This window comes from Achroia grisella, unplaced genomic scaffold (assembly GCF_030625045.1).
Source record: "Achroia grisella isolate CSIRO2021 unplaced genomic scaffold, CSIRO_AGI_Agris_v1 utg215, whole genome shotgun sequence".
Classification (NCBI taxonomy): domain Eukaryota; kingdom Metazoa; phylum Arthropoda; class Insecta; order Lepidoptera; family Pyralidae; genus Achroia; species Achroia grisella.
The window spans coordinates 1,987,515-2,005,354 of record NW_026712713.1 but is presented as its reverse complement, the minus strand read 5'-3'; the positions used below and the strand labels follow the sequence as shown (position 1 = coordinate 2,005,354).

Genomic DNA, 17,840 nt, shown 5'->3' with positions numbered 1-17,840 from the left:
TCATAGTAATTAACATGAATTTATTTTTACTTCAAAAATATATAAAATAATATTATTTTTAAAAACTTATAGACAGAAAAATATATAGGAAGACTTAACCACTTGAGTGACAATAATCATAGCTACATTAATGTTTTTTTAAATAAAACGATAGCTGAAGACGTCAATGCATAGTTACATTATCTATGAAAATATTCATCAGATCAGATATATTTTTTATAGAAACCTACTTAATAACATTATACAAAAATAACAAATTATTAAAGAAAACGAGAGAATTCTTTATGAGAATATAATAATAAAAACTAATTCCAGATAAAAAATATTAAATATAAACTTTACTTGCTGTTTGTTAATAATGTTTTTTTGTTGTTATATAACAATAAAAGCAAGAAATTATTTGATATGTTTTTATGAGAGACAATCATAGTTATATTTAACATATATTATTAGAATATTCAATGTTAATCTATCTGAATATATAAAACATAAATTGGCGCTATTTTATTATTATGTTTAAACACACACAAACACCCGGTAAAATTAATAATAAGAACACAAAATTATTTGTGCACGATAAGAAATGTTTCACGCACTCTTAAAATATTACATAAAGTTCAATTTTAATCAACAATTTAGTAGAAATTTAAAACATAAACTTTCATATCAGTTACAACAAAAATATTAAGTTATTCAATTTTTCAAATCAAACAAACCGATTTTTAATAACTATTATGACTTAACAAAAAAATTAATTGAATTAGGTGATATTTTGCGGAAGTTCATTCCACTACTTCAAGTCGGAAGTCAACACGCTATAACTCTATTCAATGCCTGATGATGCCTCGACCAGCGACGAAACAGGTGTCGTAATATCAACTCAACTCAATAACGGTTGAAATTTGATGACCTATAGAAAACGTCGTAACGGTAGTCAAGTTTCCGCACTGAATATTTGTGATATTACATATACATGCTAATTGTAGCGTTAAAAAAATAATATCCATTAAGTACTTAACTAAATCATTAAGAAAATGTGATGAAAAGATATTCTATTATTTATTTATTAAAAACTTTTTGCTGACTGTACAAACGTACATATTAATACACCCATATCATTTCATTAATTACTTATTGCATTAAATCTATGTAATAATATTATTAGCACGCCAGAAGTTTGAAGACGAGGTAGTTAAAGCTGATAGAATAATGAATTATAAAAGTAAGTATTTGGATAGCCATACTACATGTTTATTACTAATATTATTGTATTTAGATCATTTATTTATCTGCTTTATAAATTTTATTACATTAAAGTAGTTTTATACTATGATCTTTGGTAGGGCAATTACATGAGATCGCAGAAAAGATCTTTTAAACTTTAGGACAAGAAGGGCAGAGTTTTACCTTATTAATATTCAGACATGCGCCATGAAACGTATGGCCACATTTGAAGACCCATAACCCGCCATCTTGGATTAAAACTTCATTTTGTAATGGCAACCCACACAGTATGCAATCAACATTCTGACAGATGATTATTTCTGGCAACTTTTGTACAATATCTTTTAAAGTAATGTTTTTAATTTTAATACTACCGTTGGTTGAGTTGTCGCTAATGGTCGTGTTCGTTTTAATCTGTACAGGTGTCAATCCCCACGTGTTAGAGTTCGCAGCGATTGTTATTGGCAGTGCCGTGTTTGCAATCACTCCATTACAAGTGTTTCTGAGTAGACGACAAACCTGTAAATAGATTAACAATATATACTAAATATCCATATACACTATATATTATAATAAAATATATATATTTATAGTAAAATTATTTTATATTACAAAAAAAAACTGTGATTTTTGACCCAGTCCCTTGTCACATTCCAACCACACCAGTACACATGGTTACGACCGTGTTGTCATGTTTTGCAATTTTACACTTGTAAATCGAGTGTAAACGCGCTAACAACCCATTTGAACCTAATGCTTAAATAAATAAAATTGAAAATAATTTTTAGGTTTTATTTAATAGCTCTAATTTCGTGTTTTAATCATACTATATGTAACATATAGGTATTCTTAGGACCTCCCTCCCTTTATTACACAATGATATGGATAGCACCAAATATTTATATAAGTAGTAACTGAAAGACAGAATACCGCAAATTTTAATATTGTCATTCAATATTGACTAAGTAATAATTAATAAACATTTCAAAATGTATGATTACCTCTAGTCGTGAATCCTCAAAGTCATAAGAACTGTAGATGGTCTCAGTAAGCTGTACTGTTATTGTAGCATCGTATTTTTCATACATTGACACAACTAAACTGGTATGATAAAATTTCATTGTTATTTCTCCAATATCTATAAGCTTGGCATGTTTCTGCATCAATGTTAAAGCATTTCTACCGCCGACAGACTTTATCATGAGCGCCCCTAAATCGTCCCAACTTAGCATATCTCTCACAGATATATGATGAAATTTCTTATTACAATTCAAACACATATTTGCATGCAAGGTTGCATATAGCTGTAAGGCTCTATCCCAAGATTCCATAGTGAACTGAGGCAAGAATGAATGCAGTAGCCCTTCATCTAACATCTGCAACAATATTCGTAGGACATTTAAAAGATCTTCATTCCTGCGTAAATATAAAATTTTCCTCCACAAATAAGGCATCCGTTTGCACATTTCATAACATTGGTTCCTAGACTGACTTGACCATTGCTTCTCAATAAATTCATCAATTAACTCAGCAAAAACTGGCATTTGGTTTGTTCTTGTATATGGTAGAGGGAAGCCACACTCGCAACCTATATTAGTAAGTATTTGAGTCTTCATATTCACAGAGATACATGAATCAACAAAGTATTTGTATAAAACTTCATCATTTATTATAGCATCTAAAAGAACATCTTTCTTTACCGTACTACTAAGGTAAGTTAAAAAAATATTATTTGGTGCGAACTTTGATTCTTCTAAAGCACCTACAGCAATACAATATTGTTCTAATAGTAACATTAGATTATAAACTTCATTAACATCACAGGCATTACTCTCTATCGTTGAAACTAAATTCGATCGATCTTTTTCCTTATCCACTAAACTTAATCTAAAGAACTGATACAAAGTTTTACACAATTTATCCTTTTCTAAACAACTATTGTCTACAGGCTTTTGACTAGGTTCTTTGTAGATAATAGTGTCATCCAACACAACTGCTTTATATTCTACAGGCGACAGTTCTTCAGGTGAATTTCTTTTAGGAATACTAAGTTCCGGTTTTGGTTGAGATTCATTAAAATTTTTCATTTTTCCTTCAAAATCCTCCCATTTTTCCTTTAAGATCTTCTTGCTGGTATTCAGTTTATCTGTTACTGTTGTGCTAAGTTCTTTGAAAGCCTGTAAAGCATCTGGTGACAAAGTACTGAATTTACTGTCTTCATTTTGTTTGACGCCTTTTAAATCGTCTTCTAGAAGTGAAGTCTGAGTTTGATACGTATTATCTACAATATATATGCCAGATTTCATCTGTGTAGCATCGTTCATCTTTAAACCATCAAATTTTTCTAGAACATCAGTGATATTTTTTAACAAGTCTTCATTTTTTAATTTCTCTCTCAAACCGCTTAGAATGTGTAACTTAGATGAGAGGCTATTGTTAAGCAAATAATCTTTAAACAAGGCACATAACTCAGCACAAATTACATATTTCTCATCAATATAACATTGCACCAAAAACTTTTCTATTTTTGTGTATCTTAAACTTAATAGAGAACCATTAGTTAGCCATACATATATAATGTCATGACAAATCTTGCAATCTGCAATATCACCAAATGTGAACCAAGTAGTATAATCTACGTCACATAAATTTAAGAAATAAATAGCATCTTTTTTAAATGAAAATACGGCACCATTCACATTGTATAATTTAGGAAAATTTACAGACTGCCCTTCACCAATCATTTCTTTTTCGATATTTAAGTGATTAACATCATTGTTATAAGATTCTAATGAAAATAACTGCATTGGTTGTTTAGCTAGGACCTGCTTAAACTGGTGCGTTCTTTTTACAGTTCCATCAACAGTTGCTTCCCATAATCTAGAAGATGGACGTGCACAATAGATAAGAGTGCCAGCCATTTCTTCGCCCACTGCAAATCCTGTGTCATCATCAACTATATTGTATTTTTTCACTTCAGTGAAGTTTTCAACAGTTTGTGCTAAATTGTTATTCGTATGGCTTTCTTTATTATAAAAGCATGCTCCAAATTCTCCATCCCTAAGTTTTAACCCTATTTGTCTGTATTGCTCTTGTGATGTATCGCACATGTAGCATCGTGTAAAAGTTGACACTAAAAGCATATTTTCCTTTACATCCAATTGGCAAATACGAGAGTCTAAACTCATTATAGTCTGTGACGAGCTTTGAAATATTGCTTTTGCCTGAAATAGATGATAACATATTAATTAATATTTAATTGGAAATGTTGTAATACACTTATTATAATAAGACTTTACAGTTTATTATTATATAATTATATCTATTATTACAAAATAATAAGTGTTTATAAAATATTTTTTATAGGGTTTTAAGGTAGCTAAATGATGTTTATTTAACACATTATTATGACAAGCTATCTGTCAGCTGCTGCTGAACACAAACTTCCCCATATTTAGTCACAAAGCATGGTCCAGAGACACCACAAACCCATTAACTCACTGCAACAATAGCAGGTTTATCCTACACTATGCTACATTTTAAACATTAGATGAGTAAATCATTTACGTGATTGTTATATTAGCATACAAAAAATAACTTTTATATAGTTATAACAATTAACTACTAACAGTGTTGCTAGCAATGTACTATGTCAGATTGACCTCCACATGGTCATTGTTGTTCATTCCTGATGAATTTGTCAAAACTAGCTAATAGAACTGAACTCATGCTCAACTTATCATTCTCCACTGGTGCCCAGCCAGCACATACCGTTAACGCAGGCTGAAGCACAATTAGATTATCGTATTTATTAAAAAAATGCTTCTATCATTAAGTGGACTCCCAACTACTGGCATGGCATTCTAATTTTATTGACAATCTTGTAGTTTATCAGTTTAACACACAGCTTTACTTCCAATAGTTATGGGTTCAATTCCTAGCATGATGCAAATATTTATAGTCATGAGTATGATTGTTTGTATTGGTCTGGATGTTCCATATGTATCTTATTTATGTATTAAAAAAAAATGTTATTAAGAATTCCTATTAGTCGTATAGTATCTGTTTAGCTTGTGACTGGAGGGCGCTGTGTGAAAAGTCCAGGGTTTTTGTATTTTTTATATTCTAGTAGAATAAAAAACTTACAATAAAACTTTGTAGCTGCAATACTGATACTTTTGCAACATCATCACCAGTGAATAACATGTTATTTCTTCCCCATACCATGGCAGTGACTTCATTTCCCTGATGCTCCTTCGAAGTTACTGAAGAGTAGCCACCGCTAATAGACTGATCACATGCTGTGACTGTTACCACACCCTTGCCATTGGCAAAACCAATGTGTTTCTCATCAGACGATATAGCTAGTCGTGTGATTGCACCATCCTGTAATATATTTTATACTCCTTTATTATTCATAAATGTTAAGTTTTTTTTTCAGACTACTCTAATTTTGTTGGATGCTACAGGCCTTTACAGCTTCACCGGATGATGGGGGGTGATTGCAAAAGGCACTCCCATACCCATAGAAGGCTTTATGGAGCGGCTGAAGGCCAATTCGCTACTGATGGATACCACTTTAGTCTAAGAGCATCACTAGGGTGTTCGAACCAAGACTCAGGCCGTCGTAATTTCGATACCTGTTTGAATTGGATGGGGGATCTATTGGAGGGATTGGATATAAATTGTGTTTACCCTGTCCAACTTTACTTGCTATGTTTTGGTTGAAGGTTGAGATAAGATACTGCATGACATGAGGTATGAGATCTTAGCTTAGTCCTGCCTTATTTAAGTTCATTTTTGCTAATAGAATAACAATTACTACCACATATTGGTATCTAACAAAGAATCTAGATTATATCTGTATCATTAAATACCTATAACATGAAATAGAACTGTGGAATTTGTGTAGCATAACTCTGAACTAAGGCCAATTTTTAGTTAACTATATAATGTATGTTTTTAATCCATTTTATACATGATTTCTTCTGTGTAGTGATTGAAATCATTGTATATGTCATAATAATCAAATAATAATAAAAGTACATATAATTAGTGTAAGGTAGGAGCACTAAAAAAGCATAATTATTATTATAAAAAGCTGAATATAGCCAAGAAGATAACAGTAAGCCAAAGATTCCTCTGCTCTGCTGAGACTAGATCTGTGGCCATCAGAAGAATTAACATAGTAAAAAAATAAATATAAGGTGTTTGTGACAATTATACAAAAAAATTCAAACCTTATTTGGTATGAGCTGCACAAATTCACATGGCTTCCTATTGAAAACGTAAATACCACCACTAGTTGCACCAAATGCTATGAGGCTCTTGGATACATCGAAACACGTATACTGAAAGACAAAAATGACGCTATGAAGAAAACTGCAGCTCTTTACAAAGTTATTTTTAGATCTGATAAATATCACATCCATGTATATGTTATGTTTTAGCTGGTTGGAGTTCAGCAGTACCCTGATGGATTTCCACAAGTAAAAAAAAGATGTAACAAATACAATTTCACAACTTACAACATAATTTTATATATATAATACACAACTATGTTCCAAGTTGTGAAAATAATCAAAATTAAATTAAATATCATACACAATGTGCAATCAAACCTGGTAAAACATTATTTATATTTTTTTTTTCATTTTTTTTTTCCCATTTCCATCCATACAAAAGAATAAAATATACTTCTAAAAACATTTGCACAAATTAAAAGCATAACTTTTTAGTCACAAAAAATACTGTGTTAGAGTAATATGTTAGTCACAAGGGTGGCAAAGCACAAAAATTGTGTCAAAGTTAATGTGGTGTCCATGGTGTTATCACCTTTTAGGTAGACCAGTTCATTAGTTATTCTAATCATATACAAACAAAACATTGTAATCACAGAACATGATTTAATTATGTGATGTACATGTAATTTTGAATTATGGTTTTATGGGTTTCAGTATGGTTCAACACCCTGTTGGTGGTTACATTAAGAGATTTATCAATATATGTAACAATAGTTATAGTAACAAAATAGTCAAGGAAAATAATTATACTTCTAAAACACTTCCAATGGAAATTTCTGTAAAAATATATATAAAAAATTGCAGATATATTTTTTGTCCTTTAATATAATTAGTTGTTTACTGATTAAAAATCTATGTATACATTTGACTGTATGCCAGAAAAAAACAATAACACAAGGGGATCGGTGGGTGACTAACCTTTATGCGTTGAACACTTTCTATAGGATACCTTATACAATCTGTGATATCAGGTAGTTCTTGTAATATATACGGAGGCAATTTACAAGACGACATGTTGTTAAAAATAAATCACATTATATTAAAAACATTCAAAAAATTTTGCTCACTGTTTAGTACTGATCATTTACAAGACACTCAGAAAATTATTTTCCCAAAGTGACATTCAATATGTGAATTTTATTGACAATGTCACGTTGACATTTAGGTTCAGGTTGTAAAATTAGTAGTCGGCTCCATTCTCAATGACAAACGCCATCTATACTTAGAATCTAAAACTAATACCATTTTTATTCTAGTTAGAAAATGCTATTTATTTACTATATAATAGTTAGTATAGTATTATTGTATGCTATTTTCAATATTATATTAGCGACTTTTCTTGCATCAGGTGGACCCTCAACTTGATTAAGGAGCGATTTCTCTAATTAAATCATTGTTAAAGAGATACTAAAGCACTATTCTTTTCTATGCTTTCTATTTAGATAGCAGTAAATTGGAATTTCTTAGTAAAAGAAGCTAGGTGGTACTACCTACTTCTTTTACTAAGAACACACATACACAGTCCGATGTCGCTAAGGACATTACACATTCTCATAAGGAAAAGTAACTGAATTCCATTTATAACACAAAATACCTACCTGTTTTATATAAATTGGTTTGTTGGTAAGCTGCTAGTTATTGGTGCCGTCAATTCTCGAATCAATATTGAAAATGATAATAAAAAAGTTTTCTCTTACTTTAATATTAATATTTATAGAAATTAAAATAGCATCATGTCAAAAAAAACACAGTTTAGTGTTTGTAATAGATGATACGTATTCTATGACCAGAGAAATAAGACAAGTGCGAGATGGAGCTCGTAAAATATTGGATGTAATTCTTAGTAAGCGGTCCAGTCAAATCGAAGATCTTATACACATATCACTTAATGATCCAGGTAAACATCTTCAAAGTATATATTTTTATAGAATATAATTATTTTATATTTACATTTTTAATCGTCATGGTTTCAAAGGTAAGTATAAGTCATGTGTTAGTCCCCACCTCCCCCCTTCCAAATTAAAATAACTGTATTAACAATGCAACAGGAAAATCACACATAATACCTGTCTAATATATATAGCATTCTTATCCAAGAAATACACTGAATTGAAACTTAAATAAACATTACCTAGTAATTGAACTTATAAATTATATATCGTAGGATGTAAAAATTTTTTAATTAAATTAATACGAATAGAATTAACAAGAGCATGGACCGCTGTCTATGGAAATAGAAAAAAACTTATAGGTACGTTTTGTGTTTGTATATAATTGAAATAGTAAATACACAAATGGATAATATCTAAGATGCTGTAAAATACATGTGTAGGTACAATAAAACGCCTGAAAACTCAACAATAGAAATTCTGAGGACTAAGATTTTGTGTACTAATGTATTTTGCCATTCAAAACAACTCAGTTACTTAAACTATTTTAATATAAGTTTTTGTCTATATAATAAAATTGGAGTGTCTGTTTGTAATATTGAAATATCCGTTTTTTACTACATGCATATGAGTAGATATAAATACGGTACATACACCAAAATAACATTTTTACAATTTTATCCTGTCTGTCTGTTTGTTCCGGCTAATCTCTGAAGCGGATGGATCGATTTTGACAGGACTTTTATGGGCAGGTAGTTAATGTAATAAGGAGTAACTCTCTCCTTACTCCTTATTACAGAGTAACTTAGGCTACTTTTATCTTAGAAAAATAAGGGTAAAATCCACGCAGACGAAGTTTCGGGTGCAGCTAGTCCTATATAATTGGAATAACTAACTTCCTAATAGATATGTGTGGTATATAATCGTTGCCTATAAACATACATAAACCTTATACAAAGTTTCAATTTATTACAAAGTATATAATTGATGGCCTCGTTTGTCCAGCTGTTTAGCACACCGCACCGCCTTACTTCTGATGACTATTAGCGGATTCGATTCCTCGCACCATGACCATTACATAAATATTAATTAATTATGTAACAACAAAATTACTTAAAAGAGCAACACGCAAGTTTCTTGCTCATTCTTCTTGTGATGAGACAGCTTTCCTAATGAGCGGTAGATTGAAAAAAAAATGTGATGACTATTCAAAAGTGCTTCAATGTAACTGTATCTGAATAAATGATAAAAAAAAACATTATATAGATACACATAACAAAAGCTCTGCTTAGCTTGAGTCTACATGGCGCTGTATGATTTGTCCAGCATTGTTATTATTATTGTTTTTCAGATGTATTAGTTAATACAGTAGTTAAGTCGACTGATCTCGTTCATTTCGAGGCTTCACTAGCTGCAGTAAAAGTCCATGGTGACGATAACCGTGATTGGCCCGAACCAACCCTCAGAGCCACAAAACTTGCTCTAGAACAGTGTTTGCCTGGTTCAGATATATATGTATTCACGGACGCACCGGCGAAAGACTATATATTATTTGACGATGTTGTTAGACTATGTCAAAAAAAACAGACTCAGGTAAGAAATGTAGGCCCAAAATTCATATATCGCATATTTTGCTCTTAAAGGTTCAGCAACACATTAAAACCTTCGAAGTATCAGTTAATTCTTGCTCTCAATTAACTATCTAACGCAATCAATGGTTCAATAATTTTAGGGCTTTTTCTAATTCTAGACCGTCTAGTCTAGTAGTTATTATAGAAAGTATACTTTATACATTGTACAAAATACCCCCTGTATTTTTATTTTTAAGATGATAAAATAATTCCAGGTCACATCTACGCGGTCTCCCTAGAAACCATCGTGGTTAATTCCCTAAATTCGCCACCATGTACTAGCATCCGATCATCTTCCATATTCCATTGGTGCCTTGCATATTCCGTTAACATAAGCAACTACATCTCAAATCATCAATTAAAATTTGATTATACTATAATAAGTATTTGACACTTAAAACTTCTTATTAGACCCTTGTATTTAAAGAATATTTTGAGCTCGATAATCTCTACGTTCAGTAATCAGTAATGCAATATTCAAGAAAATCATTTTGCATTGCAGGTAGTTTATGTATTAACAGCAGATTTCGAAGGTTATTATAATTATGAAAACGTTAAAGTTTTTTTCAAAATAGCGCAGGCATGTTCAGGACAAGCATTCATTATAAAAAAGAAAGAAGTATCAAAAGTAAGTGGTAACTTATTATGATTTTATATTACTAAAATACAAATGCTGTAGATTAATGATAACTTGTTTGAACTCTTTGGACATAAAAATAGGTAGGTACCTATATATACTGACGTACCTTTTATGAGTTTCTACTCCTGAGGACTACGGTGTCACACCACTATTTGAATTGGAACCCAGCAAGTTTCGAAAGCAAGCAGATCGGCAGCAGAAGTAGGTGTAGATATTATAATTCATATAGATATGTGAGTTTAACGAGTGTCGTGAAATTATTTAACTGTTTTCTTGGCTGCCTGTGTTGTAAAAAATGGTGTTTGTAATTGGAAGTTCGTGTAATAATTAGCTTGTACTATGAAAATTTAAATTTATATAATTTTATAGAAGGCTAATCGTAAGCTTGACAACTTAAATTAGGTACATTAAATTAAAAGAATAACTTTTGTTTCTCCATTTTAGATTCCTTCATACATTACAGAGACTGTTAAGGGAACAAAGAATATGATCACTTCCAGACAAATAGCACCCAACAAATCGACAAATATTACAGTGAGTATTTTAAATCAGCAGTTTCGTATGCCATTATATACTCTTCCACGAGTATAATATCAATCGCCAGTACTAATTGACTATACCTAGTTTTTATTTATCTATAGTAGTACCTAATAATTCAATAATAATAATATGTACGTATGAGTAATAAAGTATCCATCTACCAGAGATAGACTATAAAAAATCATTTGCGTCTTGCCTCCGCCATTGTACAACTTATTTTTTAAGATCGTTGTATCCTTAGTTATTTTAAATATATTTACTGTACAATAAAGTGTTACAAACAAACAAACAATCAACCCTGAAATGAAATTCCCACCAGATTATTTGAGATCTAAAAATTAAATTGAAATAAATTATCACTGTCAATAAAAAGTGCATTTTTAGGAGTTCTACTATACTAAGATTGTATCCTTTTTTATTTATAAAGTATGTTGTAGTTCACCATTGATGATAAAACTGAGTATGCTCTTATATCCTCATCTGGAAAAGAAATACAGCTAGAAGTAAATGGACCAAATATCAAAACAGAACGTAATATGTGGACATCGAACGTTAAGGTAAAAAACATTATAACAACTGGACACTTTAAGCTAAGTTTTTTTACTTAATATTAGATGGCAGCGTTGAACAACTCGTATATAAAAACAAAGAAGCTCTATAGCGCTTGTATTCGGTTAAAAGTAATTGTATTTTCTATGATATGATCTACCTGTATAGCTAATTTCATTCGAATGTTTCTAGTAGTTTTGTGTGAAAGTATAATAAACATCCGTACATCGGCATCGTACAATTAGTAAAAATCACGAGACCTTACCACGTTTTAGGCGGAGTTCCTACCGCCATGATAACTGGTAAACTGAAGAGCTACTGGTAGATTGAATAAACTTTGAACTATCTCCACACATCTTCGTTTGTTGCTACTATTGAAACTCACTTGATCCCGTGATTTTTCGTAATTGTAGGTATAGATAATGACAGCTTAAAATTTATAACAGTATATCGATCATTATAAACTTTACATTTATTATATTAGTAGGAAGTGCAAATTATATAATATTAATCTGTTATTGATTTTATTATGAGACAGAGTTAAATTTCATAATTTTATGGTGATACCAGGTGTTAAAGTTGATAAACCCCATAGCTGGTGACTACACCGCGCAGGTATGGTCTAGTCAATATGCATCTTTATATATTTTCGGTCGGACTGACTTCACATTTGTGCACGGATTTTCGGAATTAATACCAAAGTCATTACAGGACACTATCTCCCAACCAATTAGCGGTGAGTAAAATTCATAACTACCTACATCATACAATCATACAGATTCATACTTTGAACATTTACAATATATAAGATTTTTTTTTATATATAATTATGGTGGCATTCAAGAATACGGCCCATTATATGGTAAACGGTTACTGTAGCCTATGGACGCCTGAAACGCCAGGGTGTCGCGTGCGCGTTACCGACCCTAAAGAAACCTTAATATACTCTTTTTGAAAAACCGCATGTAGGTAGTTCATTTCACAATTTAAGTGTACGCTAAGGGGAACTGCTTGGAAAGATTTTATTATTACAATAATTTCATTAACGTTTAAGGAAGAATATAGTGTTATAATAAATATTACTATATTATACAAAAATCTGATAAATTCAATTTTATTTTATAAGGTACGTACGTGTTAGGTTGCATTAGTCATTTAGACAGTGAAGGCTTTACTTTTATAAATTCGCTTTGACAATGTATGATAAATTTCAGTAAAGATAATTCCATCCGAATTTAATGTAGTTGTAGTTTTAGATTAGGTATGTATAATTATTCTAGATCCGATGTTTGTTCCGCATAATTGATTAAATGAACTTTTGTAATATGGCTTGAATCTATAAATTTGGAATAGTCACTAAAAGTTTCACATTCAGGTACTCACTCATGCAATGTGTTCAAGATTGAGAATAAAATATTCAAGATTGAAAATATCGTATAGTTATAAGGAAGAAGTAATACAAGTACTTTATTATAAAATAGCTAACCGCCTCAGCTTCATACGGGTGTACACATATTATTCATATAAACCTTTCTCTTTAACCTCTCTATTGCAAAAAGTGCTTAAAAATCAGTTGCGTAGTTTAAATTTAAGCGAACCGACAGCGGAAATGACATCATTTTATACTATGTAAAGATAACTGTTTATAAATATTAAAGAAATTAATTAATTAATTTTAAGGTACAAAAAGTCACTTATCTGTATTTATTACTGATTCGAATCATAACATAGAAATAAAGACCGCTCAGATCCTAGACATGGACGAAAATATAATTAAAGAAATACCACTTAACAAAGTTAATGAGGATATGTATACCACTGACGCTCTTCTGTGGCCTACATCCATGTTCAAAGTTGCGGTAAGTACATTTATAAATAACATTTTTTTTTAATAGTAAGGCAATGGTGGAAAACAAATACAGGACAATGTCTAGAAACAATTGTCTAGAAACAACTGTCTCATTTTAGTTTGGAATTAGATCGCTCTGTGTGATATTTTGTCTGTTTATTTGCTTAATAATTATATTTGTTCTTGAACTTACTAAAAATATTACAGATAATTGGCACAAGTGAGAAGACAGGTGGACATATTAGAAGAATAGCAAATACGCCAATAGAAGCCCAAAAATATAGTAAGTGTCAATTACACATACATTTTTGTTTTGTAATATTATAATTTCAACTATTGCAGAATTAAAAAATATATATATTTATTTTCTATATTTAACCACTTCAGTCAATATATTTATTACTTATTCATTTTCAGAATCGATTCCTATAGTTATTAAAAACATAGAATCTTATTATAGAAATTAACAGTAGGTATCTATTGGTTCATTAAGCGCTATTAGTAGCTGCTTTTCAATTATCTTAAAACTGCATTTATTATTTTCATATTTTTGAAGGTGTTCCTCTATTTAAAAGACAGAGTAGATCGGAGATATCAGTACCCACTGATAGATTTCACGTTTGCCATTTTTATAAATGGTATAACATTTTTTTTCTAGCGCTACCAGAAAACAAGATTCCTGTGGCAACTATTAGTGAAGGTGCAAAAACAGCTATTGATTACAATAGTTCACTATTGTTGACGTGTAGAGTTAGTGCATATCCATCTCCAAACATCGTATGGACTGACAACCAGGGGACTAAGCTGATAACAGAGGTAGAGTAATAAAATAACAGCCTAATCCGCTAAATTTCACAAATTAACGTCTAGACATTTATTATAATAATTGTCTATTATAACGTACCGCGGAAAGTATGTGACAAGATGTACTAATATATAAGTTTCATCAGTAATGTCTTGTGTTTTAGTGTGCTAACACTGCACAATTAATTACATTAAAATTTAATGAACATGCTTATGGTAATTATATTTTAACTAGAATACTTCGAATTTCATTATTCGAAGAAAGCTATTCCTTGTTTATTTATAAGTTATTCAGAATGATATTGTTATATCGTTAATACTGTCATCTAAATCATTGAGACATCTATAAAACCTTGTTTTTGTGAATTTCAGTTCTTTCTTATATATCTTGATAAGTATTATTTGTATTTGTATGTACATTCAGAGTTCTGCGGTTGAATTACCTTATAGCTACATAAGTTACCTACGAAAATCAAATATAAAGCTTCCTGGAAAATATTTTTGTTTTGCAACTAACAATCAAGGAACAAGTACCACAGAAAGTATTGACGTAAATATTAATTCACCATTCATTGTCGAAGACCATGATGAAGGTAATCGTATTTTTAAAAGAAATAATTATATAATTTTCCACAGAGAGAAAAATGAAAAATATGCAGAACAAAAAAATAATGGTTGATTTATATAATGTTCAAAGTTATAAAAATATATAGTTCATAAAAATACTGTTGTGTTTGTAAAATAAATGTTTGACTATATTTACCTCGAGCATTATTATATTCATTAACATAATTTTCTTATGGTAGAGGAGACGACACGAGATACGCAGACAACTTTCTACAGAGTCTACTTCGGTAAATATTTACCTAATTATATCAATCAACATTTTAGGGGTCATAAGAATTGCATATGGAAAAGACATAATTGTAAAATGCACTATTACATCTAAATTTCCAATGAAAATTACATGGAAACATTATGACCAAATTATACAGAAATGGATAGATGTTGTACCGAAGGATGGAAAATATTCTATTTCAGATGACGAAGCGGAACTAAAAATCCTTTCAATAGATCTATACCAGGATGGATATTACAGCTGTAGTGTTATGCTAAAAGATGATGGTTACAAGGGACCAACGATAATAAAAACTGTTCTAGTTACAAATCTTAGTAAGGTTTCCTTCTTTATAAATTCGCTAATTAATTAAAATTATTACTTACTAATACTTCTTTTTTGAATTCTATAAAAATATTATTCGCTATGTAGAACCGCTATTAATTTTATATTGTTTATTGGGAAAAAAATATATTCTAAAGTCTTCATTTTCAGTTAGACCTCTTTTTGACAAAAAAGGTGGCAAAATAGTAGCGCAGCAGAACGACTCAGTAATCATATCGTGCAAGTAAGTATTTCGCGTAAAATATATATAGAATGAAATTCGGAATCAAATCAGACTTTTAATAGCTAAAATGATAATGACAAATACGAAAATGCAATATACGTACAGGTTGATTAGTATGACTATGTAATATTATGTTATCTGTGGTTTAACTAACTCCTTTATACTAGATATTATTATTATTACATTTTTTTACCACAAAAGATAGCTTATCTCCGTCCTCGTGATTAAATTGTATTGATAATAAAAATTTCTTAAAATCCGTTTTGTAGTGTAGTTGTGCAAATATAAAAAGTAGAGAGATAGACTAACATATTTCTAATATCGAAATTTAGGATAATGAAAACTTATGGTCAGGATATTTGATTTTTATATTAGTATCAAATATCCTGACCATAATAGTTTACAAAATAATTATTTTTTCAGAGTCCGCCTTGGTAAACCTAAGCCGAAGGTAGAATTAATATATAGGAATGTTAATTCAGATACCTATAAATTTATAAATTTAACAAACGATGAATTAGTTATCGAAAGTGCTGGTTTACGACATGCTGGTCGCTACAAATGTATGGCAGTAAACATTGCGGGGCGCGATGACGCAGCAACCGAATTGTTTGTGGAAGGTAAATTGAAAGTACTAGCAGAAATATTCACATCGATCCAGTTCATCAATTTTATTACATTTGCCCCCTTGATAATTTCTTTAAAATTACAGGTGCACCTACTATTATCAATATAAAAACAACTATAAATGCAGTTACTAACGATATCAGTTTAAGAATACCATGCAAAGTCGAGGGATATCCAAAACCTGAAATCGCGTGGCAAGTAAACGAAACTCAAGTTATATCAGGTGCGAGTCGTGATTACAATAAATCATGTGATTTATCATTCAAAATATATTATTCATAACACATATTGAATATTTCAGGAGAAAAATTCGTAATCGATGATTATTATCTTATTATTAATAATCCTGATATGAATGACACTAACTATTATATCTGTACGGCAACCAACAAGAAAGGAACTGAACAAAAAAGGTTTAAGGTTCAAGTCAATCGTAAGTATATTAATTATTTCTACTCATAGCTTATTTTATTTTGATAAAATACTTTAATAAAGTCAGTCATCCTTGAACATAATTTCAAATGGTTATTAACTGCCGTCATATGACGAAAAAAAATTCTTGTTACAAAACGTTTTTGTTCTTAGATTCATCTATATTTAAAATATAAACCAGTGACAAAATACTAATTGTTGCAGCTAATCTTATTTCCAATGATACATTTGGCAATTGGCGTGAGATATTTCTAACAACAGAAAAGGCAATGAATTTAAGTTGCTCATTACCAATATCTCTTTCTGATACTGTAAGGTGGTTTTTGGTAAGCTAAATTCTAAATTTTAGTTGTCAAGATATCGGAATATCTCTGTCATACTATAGCAACATTAAAAATTGTTCAACAGTCTATAGTCAGACGTCTCTTATTTCTGAAAGAACATTTGGCTAAGCCGAGTTAGCCAAATGTTTTGACGCAAATAAACTCGTTCATTTACATTCATCAATTAATTCACACAAGCCAATTATAAATACATATTATTAATGTAACTATACCCAGTATATTCTTTTTTTATTTTTAATGTTGTAGTTCCAAGATTAACCAGATGGATACGAATGAACAAATTACTGTTAGTTTTGGATTATAAATTTGTTGTTAATAACGTCTTGGTCTATAATATAAATTGTTTAATTAAATTGCTTAATGAGGGCTTACTATATACGTTTCAGAATGGTTCCTTCACAAATGTTATGGGAAAATACTTATTTTTAAATAATACTACAATTTATCATGATGGCAACTACACATGCCGAGTTAGCAACAGGCGTGGTTCCGTATCGCAGACATATCGAGTTAACATAGGACATGCACCATAACTATGATTTTTAATCATGACTTTAGTAGAGTATAATCACCAACTTTTTTACGACACTTGTAGATTTTTT

At 30.4% G+C, this 17,840-nt stretch overlaps 2 protein-coding genes across 2 annotated transcripts; one reads left to right on the top strand and one right to left on the bottom strand.

Annotated features, from left to right (window-relative positions):
- Nucleotides 1-428: 428 nt before the first annotated feature.
- Nucleotides 429-7,610, bottom strand: LOC131842185 (BLOC-2 complex member HPS5 homolog). The gene is made up of 5 exons (XM_059190715.1): nt 7,446-7,610; nt 6,465-6,575; nt 5,371-5,610; nt 2,226-4,448; nt 429-1,743 (listed from the first exon to the last, which is right to left on the bottom strand). Exons 1-5 carry the CDS (start codon nt 7,539-7,541, stop codon nt 1,375-1,377), a joined length of 3,039 nt encoding a protein of 1,012 aa, XP_059046698.1. The 5' UTR covers nt 7,542-7,610; the 3' UTR covers nt 429-1,374.
- A 664-nt stretch (nt 7,611-8,274) lies between these two features.
- LOC131842216 (hemicentin-1-like) lies at nt 8,275-17,496 on the top strand. Its single transcript, XM_059190750.1, has 17 exons — nt 8,275-8,424; nt 9,768-10,009; nt 10,550-10,675; nt 11,132-11,221; nt 11,665-11,784; nt 12,347-12,512; nt 13,508-13,635; nt 13,833-13,908; nt 14,284-14,441; nt 14,854-15,022; nt 15,321-15,602; nt 15,763-15,835; nt 16,259-16,455; nt 16,548-16,685; nt 16,764-16,895; nt 17,099-17,220; nt 17,485-17,496. The coding sequence occupies exons 1-17, from the start codon at nt 8,310-8,312 to the stop codon at nt 17,494-17,496; spliced, it is 2,346 nt and encodes a 781-aa protein (XP_059046733.1). The 5' UTR covers nt 8,275-8,309.
- Nucleotides 17,497-17,840: the final 344 nt, after the last annotated feature.